This window comes from Pyrus communis, chromosome 7 (assembly GCF_963583255.1).
Source record: "Pyrus communis chromosome 7, drPyrComm1.1, whole genome shotgun sequence".
Classification (NCBI taxonomy): Eukaryota; Viridiplantae; Streptophyta; class Magnoliopsida; order Rosales; family Rosaceae; genus Pyrus; species Pyrus communis.
Window position 1 is genome coordinate 14,838,702 of NC_084809.1, and position 24,340 is coordinate 14,863,041.

General features: G+C 37.7%; 4 protein-coding genes across 5 annotated transcripts; 3 read left to right on the top strand and 1 right to left on the bottom strand.

Annotated features, from left to right (window-relative positions):
* Window positions 1-3,993: 3,993 nt before the first annotated feature.
* LOC137738744 (uncharacterized) lies at window positions 3,994-7,231 on the top strand. Its single transcript, XM_068478220.1, has 9 exons — window positions 3,994-4,201; window positions 4,648-4,724; window positions 5,028-5,256; window positions 5,387-5,541; window positions 5,668-5,713; window positions 5,806-5,897; window positions 6,062-6,158; window positions 6,381-6,437; window positions 6,622-7,231. The coding sequence occupies exons 1-9, from the start codon at window positions 4,028-4,030 to the stop codon at window positions 6,745-6,747; spliced, it is 1,053 nt and encodes a 350-aa protein (XP_068334321.1). The 5' UTR covers window positions 3,994-4,027; the 3' UTR covers window positions 6,748-7,231.
* A 291-nt stretch (window positions 7,232-7,522) lies between these two features.
* LOC137741156 (uncharacterized) lies at window positions 7,523-9,840 on the top strand. The gene is made up of 4 exons (XM_068480961.1): window positions 7,523-7,653; window positions 8,578-8,666; window positions 8,844-8,941; window positions 9,504-9,840. The coding sequence occupies exons 1-4, from the start codon at window positions 7,644-7,646 to the stop codon at window positions 9,601-9,603; spliced, it is 297 nt and encodes a 98-aa protein (XP_068337062.1). The 5' UTR covers window positions 7,523-7,643; the 3' UTR covers window positions 9,604-9,840.
* A 1,324-nt stretch (window positions 9,841-11,164) lies between these two features.
* On the top strand, window positions 11,165-15,256 carry LOC137741024 (LETM1 domain-containing protein YLH47, mitochondrial-like). Of its 2 annotated transcripts, none has more exons than XM_068480832.1 (12): window positions 11,165-11,576; window positions 11,838-11,932; window positions 12,079-12,237; window positions 12,426-12,762; window positions 12,917-13,179; window positions 13,253-13,476; window positions 13,574-13,630; window positions 13,734-13,903; window positions 14,145-14,273; window positions 14,388-14,558; window positions 14,855-14,914; window positions 15,041-15,256. In XM_068480832.1, exons 1-5 carry the CDS (start codon window positions 11,523-11,525, stop codon window positions 13,154-13,156), a joined length of 885 nt encoding a protein of 294 aa, XP_068336933.1. In that variant the 5' UTR covers window positions 11,165-11,522; the 3' UTR covers window positions 13,157-13,179; window positions 13,253-13,476; window positions 13,574-13,630; window positions 13,734-13,903; window positions 14,145-14,273; window positions 14,388-14,558; window positions 14,855-14,914; window positions 15,041-15,256. Both variants share the same exon structure in this region, with proteins under 2 accessions (XP_068336933.1, XP_068336934.1).
* A 521-nt stretch (window positions 15,257-15,777) lies between these two features.
* On the bottom strand, window positions 15,778-20,243 carry LOC137739525 (protein MODIFIED TRANSPORT TO THE VACUOLE 1-like). The gene is made up of 5 exons (XM_068479120.1): window positions 19,750-20,243; window positions 18,520-19,266; window positions 18,081-18,236; window positions 16,494-17,468; window positions 15,778-16,245 (listed from the first exon to the last, which is right to left on the bottom strand). The coding sequence occupies exons 1-5, from the start codon at window positions 19,954-19,956 to the stop codon at window positions 16,204-16,206; spliced, it is 2,127 nt and encodes a 708-aa protein (XP_068335221.1). The 5' UTR covers window positions 19,957-20,243; the 3' UTR covers window positions 15,778-16,203.
* Window positions 20,244-24,340: the final 4,097 nt, after the last annotated feature.

The following is a 24,340-nucleotide window of genomic DNA, read 5'->3' on the forward strand; positions in this document are numbered from 1 at the left end:
GTGCAGCACATATTAGATCTCCAGAGCTTAGCTTATAGCATGCCAGATGTTTTTACGGATCTAGCACAAGTGACAAGATCACACATTCCAGGTGCGAATGTCCTTGCAAAGATAAATGTACCAAATGTATGATGGACTTCCCTCCTCGAAGCCCAGGATGCCACCTTGGCTAATCCATTTACATTAGCGACTAGTCAATCCTCTGTCTCTACACAAAAGCATGGCAGACCACTTAGTTCAAAGGATTCACAGCCCTGGAAGAGGAAACCCACGACACAGGCTTCTCCTGAGCCCACCATGAATCTGACTGTTGCCTACTCATTTTATCCAACTCATGAGGAAATTCTAGATTAAGGAAGCGTCCTTAAAGAGACGAATCTACCTCTCGAGAATCGAGAGATTTCGGACCATTATGCTAGCTTAGATGATGTTTGGTGTAGAAATGAGATGATCATTAACGATGCATTAGCATATACAGTAGCTACTGTGATCATGTTGAGTGATGACATTGAACCTTGTTCCGTTAATGAATGTCGATATAAAACTGATTGGTCAAATTAGAAACAAGTAATCCAAGTCGAACTTGATTCGTTTGTGAAACATAAGGTGTTTGGACCTGTAGCTCTAACTTCTCCACATGTGAAACCCGTTGGCTACAAGTGGGTTTTCATTCGGAAACGTAATAAGGATAACGAAATTGCACATTACAAATCTTGTCTTGTTGTGCAAGGCTTTTTACAACGCCTTGGGATTGACTATGACAAAACTTATTCACCCGTTATAGATGTAATTACTTTTCACTACTTTATCAGTTTGGTAGTTTCCGAAAAATTGAGTATGCAGCTGATGAACGTAGTTACTGCGTATCTCTATGGGGATCTTGATACAGAAATTTATATGAAAGTTCCCGAAGGACTTACATTGACTGGATCAAATATTTACAAACCCCGAAACACACTCTCAATTCGGCTAAGGTTTTCACTGTACAATTTGAAGCAATCCGGAAGAATGTGGTATAACCTTTTGAGTGGGTATTTGACTAGTTAGGGATATCTGAACAACGAACTATGCCCTTACGTGTTTTAAGAAGTCACATTCCGGTTTTACAATTGTTGCAGTTTATGTCGACGACATGAACCTCATCAGAACTCGTGACTAGCTCGAGAGAACTGCCGTGCACCTAAAGTCGGAATTTGAGATGAAAGATCTAGGAAAGACTCAATACTATCTCGGTCTTGAGAAAGAGCACCATTCAGATGAAATCTTAGTACATCAGTTGAACTATACCCAGAAAGTGTTGTGCCGCTTTAACAAGGATAAAGTGAAGCCTTCGAGTACTTCTATGTTCGTTCGATCACTAGATGCAAAACAATATCCCTTTCATCCGAAAGAGGATGATGAAGAGATTTTGGAGCCTAAAGTTCCTTATCTAAGTGCAATGGGCGCTTTATTGTACTTAGCTCAATGCACTAGACTCGACATCTCCTTCGCTGTTAATCTTTTAGCAAGATACAGTAATGCACCGACACGCAGACATTGGACTAGTGTTAAATACATCTTCCATTACCTTAAGGGTATTACGGATTTGGGCTTGTTTTATCCTTACGAATCCTCGAGTGATGCCGCACCCCCTTATCTCGAGTCGATTCTCGCCTTGTTGGTTATGCCGACACAAGTTACTTATCTGACCTGCATAAGTCGCGTTCTCAAACGGGTTATGTCTTTACCATTGAAGGCACTGCAATCTCTTAGAGGTCAACTAAACAGACCTTATTTGCCATTTCATCTAACCATGCTGAAATTCTCGCCTTACACGAAGCAACTCGGGAATGCTTCTGGTTGAGAGCAGTTGTGTGCTATATTCGAAGCTCCTGTGATCTTTACCTTGTCCTTGACATTCTGATGACGATTTATAAAGATAAAACAGCATGCATCGAATAACTTAAGAAGGGTTACATCAAAGGAGATAACACTAAGCACATTGTGCCGAAGTTTTTATTCTCACATCAACAGCAAAAGCATTAGAAGATTGAAGTCACACAAATCCATTCACAAGACAATCTGGTTGACCTCTTCACCAAATCACTACCAAATGCGACGTTTTAGAAGTTTGTTCAAGGAATATAGGTCTGCGTAAATTTTCTGAGTTGTAACATTGTTAGTTCTCTTTGGAATTATGTCAAACTCAGGGGGAGTATTCTGAAGTATACTTGCTTGTTCTTAATGTCATCGTTTTCCCTACGATTAGGAGCATTTTTCCCTTTGGGTTTTTGCTATCTAATGAGGTTTTGATAAGGAACCCACCTTGGGTTGATCATATCGCTGATGACGTCCTGTAGATGTTTCATTTGCATTTTCTCACACATTTTTCCTTATACTATTGGTTTTGTTCCTACTTGGGTTTTACCATAGCCATTGGGTTTTTTGTGAGACTTAGTTCCATATGCGAGTTGCTACTTTACTTTGAGACTAGCGTGTTCTCAGAATCAGTGCCGATGAGTTGACTTCCTCAACTTTACATGATGTCGGATCTAGTTGAATATTATACACTCAAGGGGGAGTGCTATAAACTTTGTATTTAAGTGTGATTGTGTAAATCCTAGATTAGATTTGATTTTAGTTATTATTCCCTATTAGGACTTGTATTCCTTGGAGGAGAATGATTATTCCCTCCCTTATTACTATATACAAAGGCACTGTGTAGATAGGGAGTAACACATCGTCTACACAATCTTACAAACACATCTCTCTCTATACTGCCAGACCTCTTTCTTCCTGTCAGATAAAATAAGCTACAACAATATATGAGATTTAACTTAAACCACCTAACATTGGCGAATATGGGACAGATTATCTTGATATCAATGGAGTAGGATTATAAGAGAATAATTTTATTTTTGAGTTTGTTCACCTAATGCTTACGTAAAATGACCAAACTAAATTAAATCTCATATAATCCAATACATATGGCAAACCATCTTTTACTCGTGAGAGCTTGTTGGAAGCAATCAATATAGTCAACATCAGTTGCGCATCTACTTGCATAGTAGTTGACCATATACAGTTTATCATATTTACGAGTTGCTAAATGCTACGACAAGTCCCTCACAAATTATACATCTTACAATCATTTTCGTTTGTCAGACTGTTAGTCAGAATCATTCTGATATAAATTATATTTTGCATGGCGGAATTTAATCGGCATTAATCAAACAACATATATGTTATATACAAGATGTTTAATGAAAATAGTCGTTAATTCCTTTGTTTGTTTGAAGTGCCATGGGGACCATGCAGGCTAGGGTAGGCTCCTTCTAAAATCCTCAACGTCCCTTAAAAATAGCAACAGAAGATTTTGATGGGGCACAAAATTTGGTTTTGGTGGATTTAGTTGATCCCAATAATTAGGCCTACTAATGAGGAGACTTTTGAGGGGGTGGGTTTGTTGTATGACTCTATGAACTACGAGAGGATCACCAACTTCATTTTCCTTCATTAGGGCTCATCACCTTTACATTCTTACTAATAAATCTTCTTCCACTTTACTCCACTAATCTAAAAACAAATTATAGGCGTCATAGGCCGATTTGTTAAGGCAGGATCAATTTAATTTAAGCTTTTCGGATTCCTCTAATTAAACAAAAGAAGAGGCGAAAACTAAAAAATAATTCTCAAAAAGGGGTACATTTATCATTCATCTCAAAACAAAATAATCTCAGACATTTTTATTTGATATTTTCGCTGAAGGTGTAAACTTATATTTACGTCTTATAGAATAAATACTATCGCTTTTCAAAAAAAAATATATATAAAATAAAAAGAAATAAAAATTGTGGCCTGAAGTACATAAATTCCCAATTTTTGTTTATTTTTCAAAAAATAGTATTAAAATACAAACACCAAAAAAGGGCACCCTTCTGAAGGTGTCAGCAAAAGCGGATGTATAAAAAGCACAGAATCGGAGGGAGCGAAAACATAACGGAAAAACGAAAAATAAAATTGGAAGGCTCCAAGCTTTGTGATTTTCATGATTAAGATCCCGACTCGCAGAATGGCCGAATTGGAGAGCGTCGGAGAGTATCGTATCGGACTCGACGAGTCGTATCGGTATCTCCCGTCGGTCTACTTAGCCTTCTTGACTATCTGGTTCGTCTCGGCCTGCTCCTGGACCTTCAACACCTACAAAAACCGCCATCTCCAGGTCCCTTTTTCCTCCATATCCATTCCCATTGTTTTTTAAATGTAATGTGAATTTGTTTTCTGGGTTATTTTATCTGGCAATGTTGGTAATTTGAATGTATAATTTGGGTTTTAGGAGAATATTTGAACGTGTTTTCTACTGTGCTCTGTTTGGTCTAAAAAATAAATATACAGTCACATTTCAAAATTTATTTCGCGTTGTTTGTGAAAGACGTTTAATTTATCTCAATGGGTCAGTTTCCAGGCAAAAAAACAATGGGTATTTCTATTTTTCTATTGGGCAATCGGTTTCAGTGTTTCTCTTTCTTCTGTTTGGTTGCTGAGAAATTTTTGTATATGATCATGAAGAGAAGCAGGTACATATATATGTGTATATCTATACTTATTTATTCGTTTGTTTGCATTTGTTATAACTGTTGTGTTTCCTTTGTTGTTCAACTAGAGCAGACGAATAATTTGCAATGGACGCTCGCATCTGTTCCGTTGATTAAAGCCTTGCAACTCACATTGTCTTTCCTGTTTTGGTAAGTTCTTTTATCTTTAGGAAATGGAATGTAGATTCTGTTCATTGTAAGGGGATTCAAACAATCAATCGAAGAATTCCGCAACTCTTCATAATCTCAGAACCTAAAATGATGTTACTTATTTGTCGACGCTTAAATTTCTGAGGCCAATTTATTAGAGAGCTCTATAGGAAATTGTACGTCTCATATGCTTTTGTTACGTGTATTGGTGAGGAAGTCGAGCACATTTGGTCTTCTTTGTCATGAATATTCTACCGCTGTTTTCTCGATCAAACATACTAATTTTGAAGAATCACATTTTAGGTATTCATGTTTTCATCTTCAAATATGCTCCCTGTGGATGTCATTTGGGGTGTATGTTACCGGAGTGATATTTCAGACAGCTTCTTTTGTGTCCTTTTTACTCATCTCTCATGGTTACTGCATTATGTGTGAGCGTCTTTCAGTGACTGAGCGGCGTACTACTGCTTCCCTTGGCTGTTTCATTTACTTGACTCTTGTCGGATACAGGGCTTCTGTACCTTATTTCTCTGTAAGTTTCTTTCTTTGACTAGCTAAAAAGCATTACAGTGGTAAATAGGCAGGAACTATTACCTTTCTTTTTAAAAGTTTTTAGTTACTTATCCCGTGCGTACTAATTTTCAGTTACTGCCTTGATTCAGGTCTTGCTGCTGCTTAACTATTTCATCTCATTCTATGTGATATTTCACCATATATCGCAAAATCTTTTAGTATTGCGCCACCAGTTAAGCTTCATAGATGACGAGGATGTTCGTGCAATGCATGATGCAGTCTATACGAAGTACATCATGTTCAAGTATGTGTTTCACATTTTTACGTTCATTCTCTCATTTTATAACCTTGTTCTAACATACGGTGACCTTAAAAGAGATGACATCACATTTTTGAACCTCATATGCTGTATATTCTGATGTCGATGCAGAAAGTTTCAAGGTGCAATGCAGATAGTAGCCATGGCAGAGACTGTGGTATGGTATATCCTGACTTTATTGATTATAATTGCATATACAAACAGCAATATATAGACAGTAGTTGAGAGAACTAACATTCTGGTTCTCAGATATACATTAACATGGACGACTCATCAGAAAATTACTGGATTCGCTTGTTAGTTCGAGAATGGGCACAGTTCTGCATCTTTGTTTACATCGGGTATGTTTACCTTCTTGGTTCTGTGAATGTTTCTTTCACGGGAACAGACATGGTTATGGATTTTTTTTGGATTCATTAAAATAGCTAAGTTCATCGTACAAGAACTTTTACTTCGTTCGCCTTCCCCCTGGTTGTTGTTGTAACTCCACGACTGTATCTTGCAGGTGGACTTTCAGGTCAAGGGACTTGGCACCGCGATTTTCTATTATGCCGGCACTGAAATCTAAAGGGGAACTAGTGGTGCCTCCCATTTATAGCATCGTAAGTTATTTTCCGTAATTGCACACTGCGTAAAATTAATGTTGAAGAATTTGTGTCAACATATGCATACTGTCCCTCTAAAAAAGTTACGGTTTGCTCCGACACCCATGGTTCAGAAATTAGTATCCAATGAGGAAGGAAACAAGAAACTAAGAAGTAGAAGTAGAATTTCCATATTTACTTTCCCCTCTTTTCTGACATGCCCTACTCGTGCCAATGCAGGAAATGGATGCAGAAACTTTCAGAGATTTCACTAAGCATGAATGGCACATCGGACTGGTGAGCAATAGTAGCACAAATTAATTTTACACAACAGCCGATGCCTGTTAATTCTTCGTATAAGGGCCTTAGTTTTCTGGAAACTTGCTCGTCCCCGATCAGTCTTATTTGAAATCATACTTTACGCATTACAAACGTGTTCATTGATTAAATCATCTAACTAAAAATGTTTGAACTACTGCAGCCAACTTCACCTTCTTGTGCCGAAAGCACTAAGGATTCTGTCTTGGTAATAATTCAGCATCCTCACGCACATAGAACGACTGCAGCCGGAGAATCCTCTCAAAGCCAAGACCAGAAGCCAGTGTAGCACTTCACCGTTTCGACTACAGATGCCATAACTGCTTCCTTGACATGCAAGTAACTGATAGAGTAGTTCAAACTGTTCAAACATCAGCTCCTTGTCGCTTTAGCTGTGTTTGTTGGTGATTTGAGGCAACAGCTATTTTGTGTAGAAAAGTCTGATTGGAAGGGGGGCAGCAGCCAACGTATACTTGTAAATAAATACAACCAACGAATCAAAAATTGTATAAATCGGCCAAAAATTAGAAAACAAATTGTATCTTGTTTACTCTTTCATTCATTTCTATTGCCTTGCTATTTGTATGCTTTCCCTCCTTGTGAGGAGGATTAGATTTTGGCCATTTTGAGACGTGCCAAGTCACTACTCATCCTGATTAATGTGGGGTTGGACGTGACACAAACCCGGTATATATTATGTCGTGGTTGGAGGAGACTTTTAAAATGTCATTGTTTATATATCATGTGATGAGAGAGATAGACACATGATTGTATACAACTGGTGATATGACATATTTACTATCATTATTTTTTTATTTTACATTTTTTTACATTTTAGTTGCTTATGTGGATCCTTTATGTTGCAAATTTTATTTTTTTGGTAATCTTTATTTATGTTGATTTTCCTTCTGTTTTTGTTTATTGGTCGAATTATGTTGCTATTTCATTCCAAACGACTTGTCGTTTATTATTTTAAACGACAACTCGCAGTTCTCTTTCTCCATCTTCAAGACTTCAACCCTCTGCGGCTCTGTAAATCTCTCAGACGCTAGCACTGTAACACAGAGAGACCAAAGAGAGAGTGGTTGCTTGGGTTCGTATGAGAAATGGTTCAAAATCTGTTTGCGTAACATCCCTTTTCGACTCTACCACCAAGATTGGATTTTTCACCCTCCAGCTTTCACAATGAGTGCAGGTTCTCCCTCTCTCTCTCTCTCTCTCTCTCTCTCTCTCTAAAATTGATATTTACTGGCTGTGATTAGATTATTGAAAGATAATGGAAAACCCAGTTGGTAGATTTGATTTTGATTATTATGTTTTGGCTGGAAGTGATAATTAATAGGAATTTGTTGAAACTTGTATGAATGCTGAAAAAAAAAAAAAGAGGGTCTCTTAATGATTTAGTTGGACATTGTTTGTGTTTAACTGATTGCCCTTTTGGGAAATGAACACATTAATGCCATATCATGTTTGGTTATTTGACTTCAAGGATGCCGGTGAAAGTAGCTCTTCTTAGGCCAAAGTTGTGGCACATTTTAGATGTTCTAACTGATGGCTTTTCGAGTTTTTGTATTATGAAGTTGTGAAATTTGAGTATGAGGGGTGGGGATTGATACTTTATGATTGTATTTTAACGTAAAAGTAGCTTCTTTTTGCCTGAAACCGAAAAAAATGTGTTGCCCAACTCAAATGTTGTTAGTTCTTTGGAATTTTAGTTGAGTATAACTATAAACTTATAGGACCCCCAAGAGCTTAAGGTGATGGAGTGACAATAAATGAAATGGTGGATGAGTAGACGAGTATAAACCTAAAACCTCACATTATTGCTACTAATTATTGTTTATGATTTGATAGTTGTGGTGCTTTGTTGAACCCACGATCACGAACCATATTGACCCTGTGAATAAGATCGTAGTATCATACTTAATGTGCTTGTGCTGACAGTTCTCCTGCGATGTTAGAATTGGCCTTTCGCCTGCATGACGTTCAGTGTTATTTGTATATAAAGAGAGATGAAAATCTTGGTCAGCCCTAACCACGAATAGATACCATCATCCTTGCAGTAATATATATGTATCTCTATCTCATTTTTGTTTGAAAGCGTTATTATTTCTTGTAGGTGGTGCTTTTGGTGGTAATAGAGGGTTGAGCCCAGTTCCTCCGGAGAAAGGTGTCTTCCCCTTGGATCATATGCATTTGTGTGACCTGGTAACGTCACTTTATTCCATTAATGAACATTATTTTTCAAATTTGTTCTCTGTAGAATCAAGTTTCTCAAAAGTTGGAAATGATGGAGGGCGTTCAGTATGGTGGCTAAATGTGAAACTTTTTTTATTTCGTTTCTTTGTGGTGCTGGAAGTTCTTAGTTCCTTGGCTTTATTACAGGAGAAAAAAGAATACCTCAGTTGCCTCAAAACTTCAGGCCATCAATCTGAAAAGTGTAGGCTCTTCTCTAAAAAGTACCTGGAATGCCGAATGGAAAAGTGAGTATTTTTGGTTTGTATAAAACGTGCTGCTTTGATCTGGAATTTGTTAAGAATGCGACTTTCTTCTGCATATGATTCAAAACCAAAACAATTAACAACTGCATGGCTCTGAAAAGCTTGTAGTATAGCGATGTATGTCGGATGAAAATAGCATAAAGTACTAATTTCCATGCATATAAGCTCTTCTCGTCTTTCCCTCACTTCTGGCCGTAGGTTTGTGTCAAATGCTGTTATAGGTTTGTTCGTGAATGTAAAATGAAATCATTTGTATTTGGAGGAACCATAAATTCAATTTGGCAGATTTAGCTGTCCTATTTCAAGGATGAAATCGTTTTGGGTGTTTAAATATGATGATGGTCTTGAATTAAAATCCGAGGAGAAGAATTTAGTGGTAATTGAAAATTGGCCGAAATATTATGAAATATGTCACTTATCCTTTTCTCTCATTTGTGTCATAGCCATTTGAACCCTCATTCCTTATAATTTTCGTTCTTTTGTTTTGACGCACAGATTTGTTATGAAATATTGATTACAGTGACCTTATGTACACATCTTGCAGGAACTTGATGGCAAAACAAGACATGTCAGAACTTGGATTTGTTAAGGAAGGTAACTCGGACGCTTCTGGAGAGAAGGTTTCCGAGCGGATTGCTAATTAGATCGGATGATAACTTTTGAGACTATAGTAGTTGGGAGAGTTTTACTGATAGGGCTAATACGATGGACACTGAATTTTGGTCGTGGAAGAGCTACTTGTAAAGGATCGAAAAACTTTAGTGTTTTGGTTTCTTCAAAAGATGTTAATGATTGTTTACCCTAGCCTTGCAGTCGGGTTTCCCAAAAACAATGGTGAAGGGGAAAGAGTTCCGTGCAATGAGCATATCATTTCAAGTCAATCACGTTATGTTCATAGATGCCGCTGGTACGACAACTTAATTACGTAAAAATAATTTCATGCGATAAGCAAGTACGTAATTAATTAGAAATACGGTCAATAGTAATTTGGCTTCGGTGTCATTGTTTTCACATTAGGATTGAATTTTTTCTTTTTTCAACAAACGATATTACCTACCCTAGTGGTGGGAGAGTGTACTAAATCTTACAAAGATCTAGCAGTAAAGTGGTCCAAATTTATCTTTGACAAAAGTCAAATCTAAAACTTCTTACTTACAACAGTCGCAAAACTAGTTGGCTCAATAGACTTTGTTCTTGAGGAACGAGCATTGCAGAGACAAGAGTCCAAAAACTGTATAAAAACAGAACGGCTGGCGGGAGATAAACACTATGACAGAAAACATAAAATATTTCTTGGGTGTTTCTGCTCTCTCTCTCTCTCTCTCTCTCTCTCTCTCTCTCTCTATGCCTCGATGGCCACGCTGCAGAAAGCCTCTGTTTTTATGACATAAATGGATCCATTTTGCTTCCCTTTTCTCTCTTTCGGATTTCCATGGCTCTCCATTCGTCTCCCCTCGAACCTCACCTCTTTTACCACTCGTAAGCTCTCTCTCTCTCAGATGCACACTATATTTTTTAGACTTTCTTAATAATCCATGATTTATTTTAGTGGATTTATTGCTTTTAAAATTTTGTTATTTGGGTGTAATTAGAAATTTGATTATCTGGGTTATTGATGGCTCGGGCTCATAGTTTAGATTAATTGGATGTAGCTCTCAGCTTCTGCTAGTTGAATTCTTATCCAGATTCTGTATCCAAAATGGGGGTTTCAAGTTCTCTTCTTTACATACTTCAAATTGCTTTGAAATTATAAAAACAATAGTGCTTGTTCAGAATTGGTCCAAATTCTATGAAGTTGATAGCTTTGGTTCAATTTCACTTCTTTTCGTATATAGGCGAAACACACACTAGAGAAGAAGAAGACTCAAACGATGTCATAAATTATGTAGTAGCAGCATTGGGATCTTAACTGTCATGGAATAAGAATTGGAATCATTTCGATTCTTGACTTCCGTGCGTTTACTAAAACATGGGAATTAGAATCATTCCAATTTTGTAACTTTGCCGATATTCACTAAGATATTTGGAATCCTCAGGTTCTCTTAAATCCGTTATCCAATAGCTGAAAATCAAGAATCAGAACAACTTAGGAGAGGGGAGAGACGAGGGAGGGGGGCGGGGGGTGGTAGTGGGGTTAGTTAATACCATTTGCATTCCTTCAATCATAAATTCTGATAGCAACTTCACTTCTTGGGACAGAAGAAGATCTGTAAGATCAGAAAACCGACAAAGGGCGATTGTGAATGTGCATAAGCCTTCAAGGTGCAGCACAAAGGAACAAGGAATCTATGGCTTTTCGACGAAAAATCACTTGCTCGATTTATTGGTTAGGTGTTACAATTCGTCGAGGTGGTCTTCATCTTGGACCTCATCATCGACAGTGTGTACAGCTTATTCTGGTCAAACAACTTGTGTGAATGGTGCCTCAGTGGCTAGAACTCGTAATCATGAAAACGAATTTAATCGGGTCAATTGCCTTGAATGGGTGTTGCATGAATCGGCTAGGAGCTTCTCTGTTGCAGTTGAGTCACTTGAATTGCCAGGAAGTGGTCCAAAGCTTGCAATGGCATGGTCTGGGAAGGATGTCCATCAATGCCATAAACGGATTTCTTATCAGGTATAACATATGTTCTGCTTTCCTCAAAGCATGTTCCAAACATTTTCTAACTTTAGAACAAATTGTTTTGGCTGTTGAATTGTGTTAACATCATTGGTGCCCATAGTTGAAGGTGCTTTTGCATTTTTCAGCATCTCTATTATTTATTTTGGTCACTGAATTGAGCAAGATGTAAACTTTCTCAAGTTAGATGAAATCCTTGTTACGTTACTAGTTGGTACAAATGAAGTTTATAATTGACTACCATGGCTGGCCGTGCAGGTTGCAGTTTACGCTTTGTTGAAAACAGCAATTGAAGTAGAAATTTTGCTTTCCAGTGAACGTCACAGCAGCGACTCTTCTCCAGTTTGTGACATGTAAGTTTTCTTTCTGTTAAAGCCTTAATATTTTGAATTAACGTCGGTTGTTTGAATTAGCTAAAGTATTACTATGCCTTTTCCATCTTGGATGCAAATATTTGAATTTCTAAACATTGCTTAATTCAGTATTTTATCTTTTTCAGCTTGACCCCAAATATTGATTTGATTGGCGAATACATTGAGAGTCAAATGAACATGGGGCACTCAGAATTAGTAGAATGGTTTAGAGTGGTGGAACTGCCGCGTATGGCAGGATTTTTCATTCCCTTGTTGAGGAAGTGGTCTATGGAATATGCAGGAAGGTTTGCTCAAATAACTTTGTCCTCCTAACCTAATATATGAAGCGTCTTGTGTTATCATTTGACTCAAAAATCAGTACATATATGTTTCAATATATGACGGATTCTTGTGCACTAGTTTATGCATATGCAGTGACATTAACCAGTTAATCTGAAATTAAGCATGTAGCCCTAAACAAAGAAATCTACAGTGGTGTTGCAGGGATGGTTGTGGCTATAAGCTGCTGTGCTGCAGTGGCTAAATTGGGTAACGGTCGTGTTAAGTGCCCTTATTTTTCATTTTCAATTGAAGATGTAATGGTAGAGCTCATGGATCACTCACACAGTCTTGTGTCAGTGGAAAGACTACATAACTTAGCTACCGAGGCAGGATTTGAAGTGGATTTCCTGTCTCATTTTGGTAGAAAGGTTCTGCTGAGCAACAAAATTGAAGAGGTAGAATTTTGGATTGGGTTGGCTCATAAAAAACTCTCAACGGCATTCAGCAAAGAAAGTGTGATCCCAGGCAAGCAGAATTTTCATGACAAGGTCAATTTTATAATTCATGATATTCTTTCTCAGAGTCCAGGGTCTCAGATGCATTGCTTTATTGCTAATTCGGCCTTTTTTTTTATTTCTATTTTATTTTATATTACTTGCCTGGAACTTTTAATTATTGCTTGTTTTTATAAAGTTTTGACAGGTTCAGGCAGATATTTTGGCTACCTTAGGACTTTTTGCATATCTTGGGAGAAGGACTAGATTATTCTTGTCAAGAATGGGCATAAAGGATCTTGATGAGCTAGTTAGGACTTCCTCGGGTAAACAACTTCACAGTAATGATTTAATCCAAAAGTACCGAGGACATAAGAGGTTAAATTGTTTGTCTGCAGCTACTTGGAGTGTGGTAGCCTTTTCATTCACCCAGAGTTTTCTTCCGTAGCAGTTTATCAACACTTCATGGAGGTCTGTTCCCAACTTTCTTTTGTTGCAAGTGAAAAGCGCAAATCTTGCTAATCTGAGAAGTTTAAGTTTACAGGTGGTGACTGATGAAATTGCATGGCTTGATTTCTACGCTGCATGTCCTCCAAAAAGAAGTCAAGACAGACAAAAAAGTAAACTGCATGCCATCCAGGCAGAGAAGGAGATTGCTCTATCTGCTGTGTTTACTGTATGCTATGATGTTTTCTCGGGATTTGCTCACTTCAGTCGTTCAACTCAACAGTCCTTAGGCACTCATTTGCTAGACTTCTTGCTCCACAGGTAAAACATTCCCATCTTTTGTCATTGAGGATTGCTTCCGTAAGTTTTCTATTTGCTAAAGTGGCCAATAAGGTTTTCAAAAACATTAATTTTTCAGCCAGAGCTTGCTAACTGTTTGTTTGGAAGACTACTGGGCTGCTTATGATAAATCAAGGTATTATCTCTCTGCTGGGTTGTTACGTTTTATTTTCCAGCTACTGAGAGGAAGGAGATAAATGTGCTTGTTTTTTGTTCTCATTTTTCCTTTCTTCAAGCAGTGAGTTACTAAAGGTCACAGAACCTGGTGCTCGTCGAGCATCATTTGTAGGATCTATAGTTGCATCCCAAGTTATCGGTAACAATGGAGGCACAACAAGAGCCAAGTACCTTAACAACATCAGAAGATTGTCAAAATTATGAGCCTGAACGCAGGCTTAACCTCAGAAAGGTATTTACTTTCACAAAACAACTACTACTGTAATCTTACTAAAATAATCAAATGAAATAAATAAATTAAGAATAAAAGGGCTTCATTTATAATGATAATTTTACCAGAGGCTATTAATCTCGGAGAAATATAAGTTAATTGAGCAAAAATGTTGCATGGTCTCTAGACTCTCTACTTGGTTTGAACCGTTGCATATAGTCTAACTGTTTATTACATTGTTGTGACCGTTTGTTTCTTGAAGTGGAAGGATTCCCCCTCACCCAGGGCGGAATCTATAAGCTCCATGGAGGAGGGTAGTGCCAAGAGATCAAAATATCATCAGCGAAGTTTAGTTAAGATGTATAGCAACAAGCTGGTATCTGCAAGCTCCGTAAGTCTAATAATCCCCTGCTTCTTAGAGATGGATGTATATTCTATGTCTTGCTGAATACATGTTTAACTCGATGCTAATACTGAACATATTATTATTTTTATTTGTTGTAAGGATATATGGATGGGCACTCAGTTGCTTTTCATAGACATCATGATTTCCGCAGAGCTACTCCTCAAACAATTGCGTGGCCACAAGGTTACAAGGAGGGAAAGAAATAAGTTAGAAAGAACGCTAAATGACGTAACTTCACTTGTACCAGTAACAATTCTCATGTCACTTCCCGTAAGCAATAATTTGACCGTCTTTTCTTTCCTAAGATTGCCTAGTATTTTCATTTACTTGCACGATATAGATTTACCAAAAGAAAAAAAACATCGATGGAATAGCTGCTACTTAAAACTATTGGTTGCATTCACCGCAGTTGCATTTCGAGCTAGCTCATGCTGTTCTCTGTGATGTGTTCATATGCTTGCGACCGTACTCTATGTACGTTTGTAGACGAGAATCAGATTTTATCCCAGGCGATTAGTAAGCAAATTATACAAAGGTTAACCGTTTTCTTCCTTTTCTGTGACAAGGTATCTGCCGTAGGTCATGCTGCCATGCTAGCAGCAATCAACAAGTACATGCCGGGCCTGGTAACTTAAACTTACCTCTGCAGTTAATGCATCTTTCTTTTAAAGAAAAGTGTATTTTGTAATTTATTATCGTAGTTTTTATGTGTCTCGATTTGGCCAAGTCATTCGTTGATTTGCCGCACGTAGATCCCGTCGTCATATTCTTCGGAGCGGCTGGATGTTGTGAAACAACTAAAGAGAAGCAAGAAGATGGAAGTAATTAGGAGATGGAACAACCTTGAAGATCCATCCTCTAGAATAACCTAAGTTATTGCTTGTGTTGCTGCTCACTTCAACCCGAGTCGGAATAAACTGTCCTATAATATGAAACTAGTGTTTGTAAATAGTTAAAAACGAATTAATGTGACGTGACGTGACGTATAATCGCATGCCTCGATAAGGTATGCAAACATAAATAACTTTTGAAATGCATTACGAACTTTCGAAACAGAACCCATGACAACAATTTTGCTTAGCCGCTCGGGCATGTGTGTTAGAGAGCAAGGGCACCAAGGAGTTGAGGGAAAAGGGTGGGAGGAGATTTTCGTTCATAGAATTGGGAAGGGTTTGGGGTTGTTGCCGCAGGTATCTTTAGGGTCAATTTCGGTAGGGTAGTGAAAGACACGAATAGACACGAAACGGAGAGAAAACTCATCCTTTACTCGTTTCGATTCTGATACGAGGAACTCGATCATCGTCGTGACAAGAACAAGCACATATGTGAGTTGTAAAAACTCGAATTGACAATCGTTCGCGCGGGAGTGTAGCTGTTAGATCGATAAAGATAAACAGTCAAATGTTTTATTATTGGTTTACAATGACCAAATCAAATATGCATGTAGCATAATTTATTTTCTGAGAGAAAAATAAATAAACAGAAAAAAAAAAAAAAAAAAAAAAAAAAAAAAAAAAAACACCAAAAAAACCAAAAAACCAAAAAAACAGGAGAGAAAAAAGAAGGGGGGCTAAAGAGGCACTCTACAAATTCATTACAAGAGGAAGGGCTGGGAAAATCTTCGCCTGCATTACATTACATACTTGTAGCTAACTACACAACATTCATTCTCTTCAATCTCCAATACCGAAAACGAGCACAAATATGTTCTTTACTCTTTTCATCCCGGTTCCGAGATGATTTGGTTTTTATCCCTTTGAATTGATTTTATCATGGAAACGTCTTAGCAATATATGCAAATTTCATTCTTTTCACAACAAAATATTAGCTTTGTTGTTCTAAGAGATGGACCTGCTTTGTAATTGCTATCGGAGTGCTGCAGTGGTCCTTGGTCTTGAAGCACAAGATGACAGCCTTAAACTACCCTCTTTGGATCACGGGCTGCAGCAATATGGTCCTACAAAACAATCCGTAAGATAAAGGATTCAACAACTTAATACTTGCAAAAAAAACTAGACGAAGAAATTTTTCTTGTTTCTCTTTCTGGATATCTGATCCATACAGGTTTAGGTGTCATTAGCCTTCAATACATCATCCATATGTTCTATACAGGTTCAAAGTTGATATAACCATGCAAAATCGGAATGAAGGAAACATTAATCAATGAAACTGCATAAGACATCAGCTTTCGGAAATCAAACTTACCGAGATAAAATCAAATGCTTTGGTATCCTCTTTCTTTGAACTGTTCACCACCGCACCGGGAGCTGGATTTGGTTGATTTGCATGGAAAATATCCGGAAGTGCAGAAGCATATCCTCCATTTGTTCCGGCAACATTACTTAAATTCATATTTTGCGCACTGAGGTTTCCAAAGTGTTGAAAGCCAGACATTGTCGCTAGGAATTGCTGCTGAGCAAGAAGATTTCCCATGGCACCATAATTTATTGGCTGAGAAGGAAAGGCTGGATTGAACATAACTCCTGGAGGTATATTGTAAGGCATACCACCAGGAGGTAACACTGCATTTCCATTCGGCAGGGCTGTTTGAGAATTAAGAATGCCACTCCAATCATTGCTGGAGGCCAGACGGCTGGGATGACTAGTTGAATCCGACAAAAGTTCGGATAGTTGTCCAGGAGGGGTTCCTTTCTGCTCCATCTTTGGGACATTTTTATCAATGGATAAACCAGCCATTAAATTGCTTAAATCATTTTTATGATCTTGCTCCTGCAGAAGTTCAGAATTGGGCCCAAATATATCAAACATTTCAGTTCCACTTTTCTCTTCTGCCACGAAATTCTCATGAGGATCTAGTTTATTATCAATGGTAAGCCCAGAGAAGAGATCATCTGCTGGTTCTTTACTGTCATTAGTGTGAAACGAGACATCTGCAAAAGGGTCATTATCATTTTTTAGTTCACTGGTGCTTCCGGCAGTCCCTGGGCCATCTCCAAATAAATCATCAATTAGTTGGGGTGCTGGTGCTGTTAAGTTTGTGATGACTTGATCACTTGGGTTGTCAGTTGCAGCATTGGTCACGTGGTAATCATAATCATCTAAATCAACGGTGTCTATAAGGTCAGGCATCTGAACAAAAGTAGCAGTCTGAGACTTCACAGTCTGTTCTGAATTACTTGTCACACTGCCTGTTTGTTCTCCACCCAAGAGGCTTAAAACCTGCTCATTACAAGAACAGTGTCTATTCAGCTGCATGACCTACTGTATCTTTTCAAGGAAAAAAGTGTGTGCGCACAGAGTTTGAATGCATATTTCTTGATGAATTTGTGCTTGATGACATGAAAATGTAATTTCTTAGAAAGGTTACATTTTCCTAACATTATAAAGCATGATTTCATCAAGATATATACATTCAGATTATGTAATACGAAAGAATAAGAAGAATCAAATCTAGAAAAAGTCACGATGGGCAAGTACAGATTCTTTTCCACATTCCCTTCATGACAATCACATAACAATGTATTACTTTTGTTAGTCCTCTTTTAATTCTTCGTTCAATATGAAATAGCCAAGAACTATGACAAAAAGAAAAAAAAAATCCTTTGATCCTACTATGGCAAAGAATGTGATGCTCCCAAGTTCCTTTTACATTTAAAATCAATTCTAGACTTGAGCAGAAATGACTGCTTGGAAATGATGTGGAAGAGTTGAAGTGTTGATTAAGCAAACAGAAACAATCACTACTTGTTCATCACCAATATACGTATTTTAAGAAACAAATAAATGGATGAATCTCACATATATTCTTAGTATGAGGAAATAAATGAATACCTTGTTAGCCTTTTCCCTCAAAGAAGCTTGGGGAGAGTCAGAACATCTCACTACAAGATCTCTGTTGTCAATAAAATATGATTCTATGATTGCAAAATGCTCATCATCCTTTCTCCTCAAAATTGACTCAAGAACACAAATAGCTTTCATGCGTACCTGACACACAAATAATCGCATAAAAGAAAGTTAGACAAAGAAATAGATCTATAAATATAACAAAAATTCCACCCAATTTTTTTCTTAACCAATACTGATTGAACAATTAATCTTATTACAATGAAAATACAATAAAAATAGACAATTCATTCATCTTTTGATAAAATTCTTATAATCAAGAATAATATAATTCTTATGAATGTTCAAGTGTTCAATTATTTGGCAATTTTGCATATAAGTACGTGGAAGAATTTTCGCCAACACATTAGTATGAGCAACTTGCCTGCCACAATGGAGATTGTAGTTTTACATCTAGGGCATGACTCAAAGCTACAGCATCCAACTTCTTTGCCTCCGTAAGGAAAATCTGAATAGCATCTCGAGTGGGTTGTAAACGTACACCACCTGACGTCACAATGGTCTCCAACAATATCTCCTCGCAAGTTTTACTCTCTCTGTAATTTGAACTGGAATCTCCATTGGTTATTGCAGTCTTGGTTTCCCTTGAATCCTCATTCCATGGTCCACTAGTCACATTCTTTGACAACCCAAAACTACTTTGAGCCTCATTGCGATATTGAGCGGGTTCATATCTATCAGCCTGCTCGCTTTCAATGGTCAACGATCTATGAAGATTAGGACTCTTGTAGTTTCCATTGTCATTCTTTTTAAATGAGTGACTCTGGGTGAAATTACTAAGTCCCTGCTTGATAGATGCACTTCCAAGACCAACAACCTCACTAATGAAAGACTTTTTTTCATCTGATGACATCTCAAAGTTTGTATTCCCAAAACCTTGTATTCTTCTGTTAAGATCATCTGCAGGTGCTGCATTACTTTCCTCTTGAAAGATAGCAGAAATAGCCTCATGAGCAGTATCCCGCACAGCCTTATTAAGTGCATCTCCTTTCAAAGGATCCGGGTGTCCCTTATAGTGGAATAACTGGCGCACTGCAACTGAATTTCTTTGCATTTCCCTCCTGAACTCCAAACCAGACTTTCCCACGGCATACTTTATTAATCTCAGAGCCTGCAGAACATTTGGGCATAATAATCACAATTCTAAGTAAATTCTCGAAAAAATATCCTGACATTCGTCAAGTCTCACTTCTATATGCCTCTGTTATAGAAACCAAACCACTGCAATCTACATAGAATTAGTGCCAAGCCTCTCTCTCATAAAGAAAACTTATAAACACACTATTACACTTCGCCACTTCGATCACACCATTGATGAATGGAAGCCATTACTACTATCAAAGTTATCGAATCAAAAGTCACCATCTTAATCTTCAATTCTCAGTGTGTGTTGATAACAAACTATTAGCATGCACCCAAGAATATACATTCAGGTTAAACCGAACACCCGATACATTTTTTTAGTATAGAATAAAATCAAATTAACCAATTAATCAACTTCTTACAAGCATTTTAACAGATACAAAATAAAATAAAATAAAAAACCATAATTTCGCAACAAAATTTTACTATATAAGAAGAATTATTTGTATACCTTCTGCTTAACAATTGGACTTTTATGGTCCAAACGCTTCAATACAAACTCAGAAACCTCCTTGACAATACTGACATGCGATGATCGCAAAAGCTGGCAAATCTCTTCCAATTTGTAAACAGGTGCGACCTTGTCTTCGTTGGAAGTCGCCCCATCGATCATCAGGGACCTCCAGTACGACTCCACAGCTCTTCGACTCGAATCCATGATTCCTAATTGGGCTCGAAAAGATCCGATCCAATCGAATCCCGATCAAATCCGAGTAAGGTGCGTCCTTGGATCGACGTTACACTCGAATTGGATCGCAGCCCCGGAGAAAACAGAAATTTGGGGTCAGATATGCATGAATTGGATTGGATTGAATCGGTAGACTGATGGATTGTTTAGATTGGCGTTGAGAAATCGAAGAATTGAATTTGATTTGGAACAGAATTAGGGTTTTAGAGAGAGATGTTGGAAGGTGATGAGGTGGAAGGAGAAGAAGAAAACAGCTAATTTTAGGAATGTGGCGAGGAGTCAAGAGGGGAAGACTGACTCGCCTCCACCTGTCCGCTTCTAACGTTGCGCGAATTTGATGCGCGGTATCGCTAATTGCTCCTAAAATTGGCACGCTCAATAGGGATGGGCAAACGGGCCTGGACTCGCAGTCGGGGCGGGTCTAAGAGGTTCGAGGCGGATTAGAGATGGGGCCATACATTTTATATACAAAACGGGGCGGTACTAGGGGTGGATTCAAAAAATCGAAAACCAAACTGAACTGAGGCAAAAAAAAACCGAACCGAAATTACCAAACCGAACCGAATCGAACCGAATTTGGCTGGTTCGGTTTCGGTTTTTGAGGTTTGGAAACCGAACCGAAAAAAAAAATCATATATAAATACTAAAAAATACATGTTGTCGTCAGGGTTTAAACCTTTTCTCTGCGGGATGGGGTTGGTTGTTGCAAGCCAACTTGACTATAGACTTTGTGTTGTTATAATTGTACCAGTAATTTATTTATAGGTTTCTTATGTTTAATGCTTTATAAAATTTCTTAACTTTACAAACCCTAACCGTCTCACTCCCATTTCATTTCAGATCTCAAACACCTCTCTGTTCCTCCGCTGCTTCCTATTTGCCTTTGCTTCCTCTCTCTCTCCTTCCCTCTCCCTTTCCTTCCTCTTTTCCTCCAAATCACTCTCTCTCCAGTCTTCTCTTGTCCTCCTCGCGGATTCCTTCTTCCAAACCATGATTTTCCCTCGCCCTTTTCGAGATCTGACGAAAAGAGGAATTGAAAGAGCTTGCGACGATCATGGCGATATCGCTGCAACAAAGGTTGTGGTTTTATTTATTTGTCAGTTCATAGGTTTTTAATTGTATGGTTACCCATTTGAAATTTATGTAATTTAAGGTGAAAAAGTTTGTATTTTTCTCTGAATATGTTTTGGAATTTTCTAGATCTATTGTGGACTTGACTATGAATTTGAATGTGGCCATTGGGCATGCGTTATTGAAGTCTGATTATGGTATTTAGAAGAACCCAGTTGCTTTTTTTTTTTTTTTCGATTTGCATCGATCAGTTAATTTGTTGAGTTATTTCATGATTTTGTAAATTTTAAAGTTTTTGAATTTTGAATCCATGTACATTTCCTTGAAGAATATATGTTTATATATTTGCTTAACGTTTGAAAATTTGAATTCGTTCTACTTGATCACAAGTAGTTGAATTACTTGAATATATTCAGGATTTTGAGGCTCTCAATTCTCTGATATATGAAAACTGGGAGGTTGATAGGTAGGTTCCTTCCATTTACATCATTTAAAAATAAAAAACCGAAAAAAAACCAAAACCGAACCGGAAAAAATCGAAACAAAAAAAAAAAATGAACCGAAAAAAAACCAAAAAAAAAATGAACCGAACCCAGCCCTAGGCGGGACGGGGGGGACGAGGCGGGCGGGTTCAAATATTGAGGGCACGGGCCCCGAGCTAGGATCGTATCAACAATCCAACTTTTTATTGATAAATCTCAACCGTCCACACCCATATTTTCCACACAAATCACAATTCACACTCTCTCAGTTTCTCTCTCTCTCTCTCTCTCCATAATTCACACACCGTCCACCATTCATTGTCAATTCCTTCCCTCATCGCCTCTTAACTCGACTAGAATCTGGGTTTGCTTCTCTGCCTGGGTGGGAATTGCTTCTCTGTGGGATTTTGTAGATGTGAAACTCTTTCTGGATTTTATGCAAAATACTTTCTATGAGACATCTCCACAGTTGATTCTTCCAAAGGAATGCTTTCTGGGTTTTATGTCAATTGTTTTATGCGAAATGCTTTCTAGGTTTTATGCGAAATGCTTTCTGGGTTTATGCAAATTTTTATCAATATCGTAGTAGCAGTACAAATCAATACTAAATTTAACGTACTACACTACATCTCCACCTAAATTAACCCGAAACCCCTCTCTCTAGATCTATTATTTTCTGTATTCATCATGATTATTAGATTTTTTTTTTTTTTTTAAGAGAGATTAGGCTATGCATATGAAACCCAACTAATTTTGAAGCTCAGTCAGATTGTTTCTATTCTGCCCCACCCCATTTTATTTTCAAACAAGGCCAATCTGATTCCTCTCATTTTGGGGCCAGCCTAGCATGGGCCCAGGCCTATGCACAAACACAAATACTCTCGTTTGACCTCATCATTGGTTTGCTAATAAGTATTAGGTTGAAGATTTTATTTATTTATTTATTTTATATATATATATATTTTTTTTTTTTGTGATAAAAGGTAAATTTCATTAGCCATACATAACAAAGACCCATAAACACAACTAATACAAACAAAAGATGGGCTTCCAAGATAACAATTAGACAACCAAACCCGAATGTTGAGCCCGAAAAAGAAAAGCACATAACAATGTACAGATCAAACCTTAGCCGCCTGGTTTCCCTACCGCCGAAGCATGCCTTGACGACCATAAACCAGTTTCCCATCCAACGCCAGAAGTGAAACCCAACTAAGCCCTAACAGTAAAAAAAGAAGTCGTCATCCTCAATCAAACTCCACAAATAACCTATCCTCCACCATCAATGGTAGAAAACCGAGGAGGAAGTAAGTGGAACTACTGACAACAGTGCCTAAACTGACACATAGGCGAAAGGTGGTGGTGTGAACACCCAAGCTAAAACACTACGCAACTTCCTATAAAGTCGTTGAATATGAAGGAACAAGATGAAGGCAAATCGGATCAAAAGTGAAGCTGAGTGAGGCCGAACCCAAGTGGGAGAGAAAGAATAGGAAAAGAGTAGACGCATAGAGGAGGAAAGGCAATGGAGCGAAGAAGAAAAAAGGAGATTGGAAAAAGGAAAATTTTTTATCAGGGCAAGGAACAGTTAAGGGCTAGGAAACAGAGAGGAAAAACCAGGAAAAAAAACAAAAGAAAAACCCAAGGAAAATGGGCTACCACTGACCTAGGCCGAAGCTAAGGCCGACGACTCTACTGGAAATTGGATTTGGAATTACTCACACACAGTAAGAAAAGCTCTCTCACTCAGCGAGAAAAGCTATTGTTGGTTTTTATATATTTTAGGCTCCATGTATTAGTCGTCAATATTTGGCTGTATAGACTCTATGTATGCCATGTCATCAAATTAAGAGAAAATTTAAAGAATTTTGACGGTAAGTACTACATTGATGCATAGCAGTGAAATTAAAGATGACATTAATCAATTTTCAAATTGAGGGATCAAATGAATAGGTTTCTAGTTCGTTCCGCCATCCTACTCAATAAATCATTAGGATTCATTTTCAATAGAATCTTATGCATTCTCAGGTTCTACCATTCCCACCACTTCTCGATTAGGTCAACTTCAGGGACCATTGTGATAAAAAAATATTTTTATTTATTGATCATTTATGACTTTTTGGGTAATTTGGATGAGTGTGATGTCTATATACAAGAATCATGTAACGTGATTTGATTCGTATTACGTTATTGCCACGGTGGTGGGAGTTTGATAGATGTGGGTATAATATATTAAATGTGGTATCCATCTACTTATATATATATATATATATATATATATATATATAAAATTGGTTACCTTTTTTCTTTTTATCATTCTCTTAATTCTCAAATTTTCCTACCGACTAAGACTATAAAGGTATGTTTGTTTACCTTCACTAGCATTCCTTGGACTGTACTGGACTAGACTAAATGATAGTGCAGTCTGGTGTTTGTTATTTACACGGACAAGAGTTAATGAGACTAAAGGGGACTCGCCTCGACTGAACACCTCGATAGCCGTTCTTAGTGAGAGTCCTCGATTTCGAGCGGACTTCTAGTCCCGTTCTCTCTCGCAACTGATCCATCTGTCTTCTTCTCCTTCGGACGTTCCCCATCTCCCTTCCCCTTCACAACTTCGCACCCTTTCCTTTGGGCCTTCACCTTCACCATCCTACTTAAAAATTAAACCCAGATCCTTAACAAAAACTGATAAAAAGTCCACCGATTCCATTCCCTTCTTCTTGTTCAATTTCACTTTTTCTTTCTCTCAACAAATCGCCATGGTTGTGGCTTTGAATCTCCTAAAGCAACTTTGACCA

Coding starts and splice junctions, on each gene's coding strand:
- LOC137741156 (XM_068480961.1), top strand. Junction 8,667..8,843: donor ATATGCATTTGTGTGACCTG/GTAACGTCACTT, acceptor GCTTTATTACAG/GAGAAAAAAGAATACCTCAG. Junction 8,942..9,503: donor CTGGAATGCCGAATGGAAAA/GTGAGTATTTTT, acceptor CACATCTTGCAG/GAACTTGATGGCAAAACAAG.
- LOC137741024 (XM_068480832.1), top strand. CDS start 11,523: ATGGCATGGTCTGGGAAGGATGTCCATCAATGCCATAAACGGATTTCT. Junction 12,238..12,425: donor TCTATGGAATATGCAGGAAG/GTTTGCTCAAAT, acceptor AGAAATCTACAG/TGGTGTTGCAGGGATGGTTG. Junction 12,763..12,916: donor AGCAGAATTTTCATGACAAG/GTCAATTTTATA, acceptor AAGTTTTGACAG/GTTCAGGCAGATATTTTGGC.
- LOC137739525 (XM_068479120.1), bottom strand. CDS start 19,956: ATGGATTCGAGTCGAAGAGCTGTGGAGTCGTACTGGAGGTCCCTGATG. Junction 18,237..18,519: donor TACAATCTCCATTGTGGCAG/GCAAGTTGCTCA, acceptor TTTGTGTGTCAG/GTACGCATGAAAGCTATTTG. Junction 17,469..18,080: donor TGAGGGAAAAGGCTAACAAG/GTATTCATTTAT, acceptor TGTAATGAGCAG/GTTTTAAGCCTCTTGGGTGG.
- LOC137738744 (XM_068478220.1), top strand. CDS start 4,028: ATGATTAAGATCCCGACTCGCAGAATGGCCGAATTGGAGAGCGTCGGA. Junction 5,898..6,061: donor TGCATCTTTGTTTACATCGG/GTATGTTTACCT, acceptor TGTATCTTGCAG/GTGGACTTTCAGGTCAAGGG. Junction 6,438..6,621: donor ATGAATGGCACATCGGACTG/GTGAGCAATAGT, acceptor GAACTACTGCAG/CCAACTTCACCTTCTTGTGC.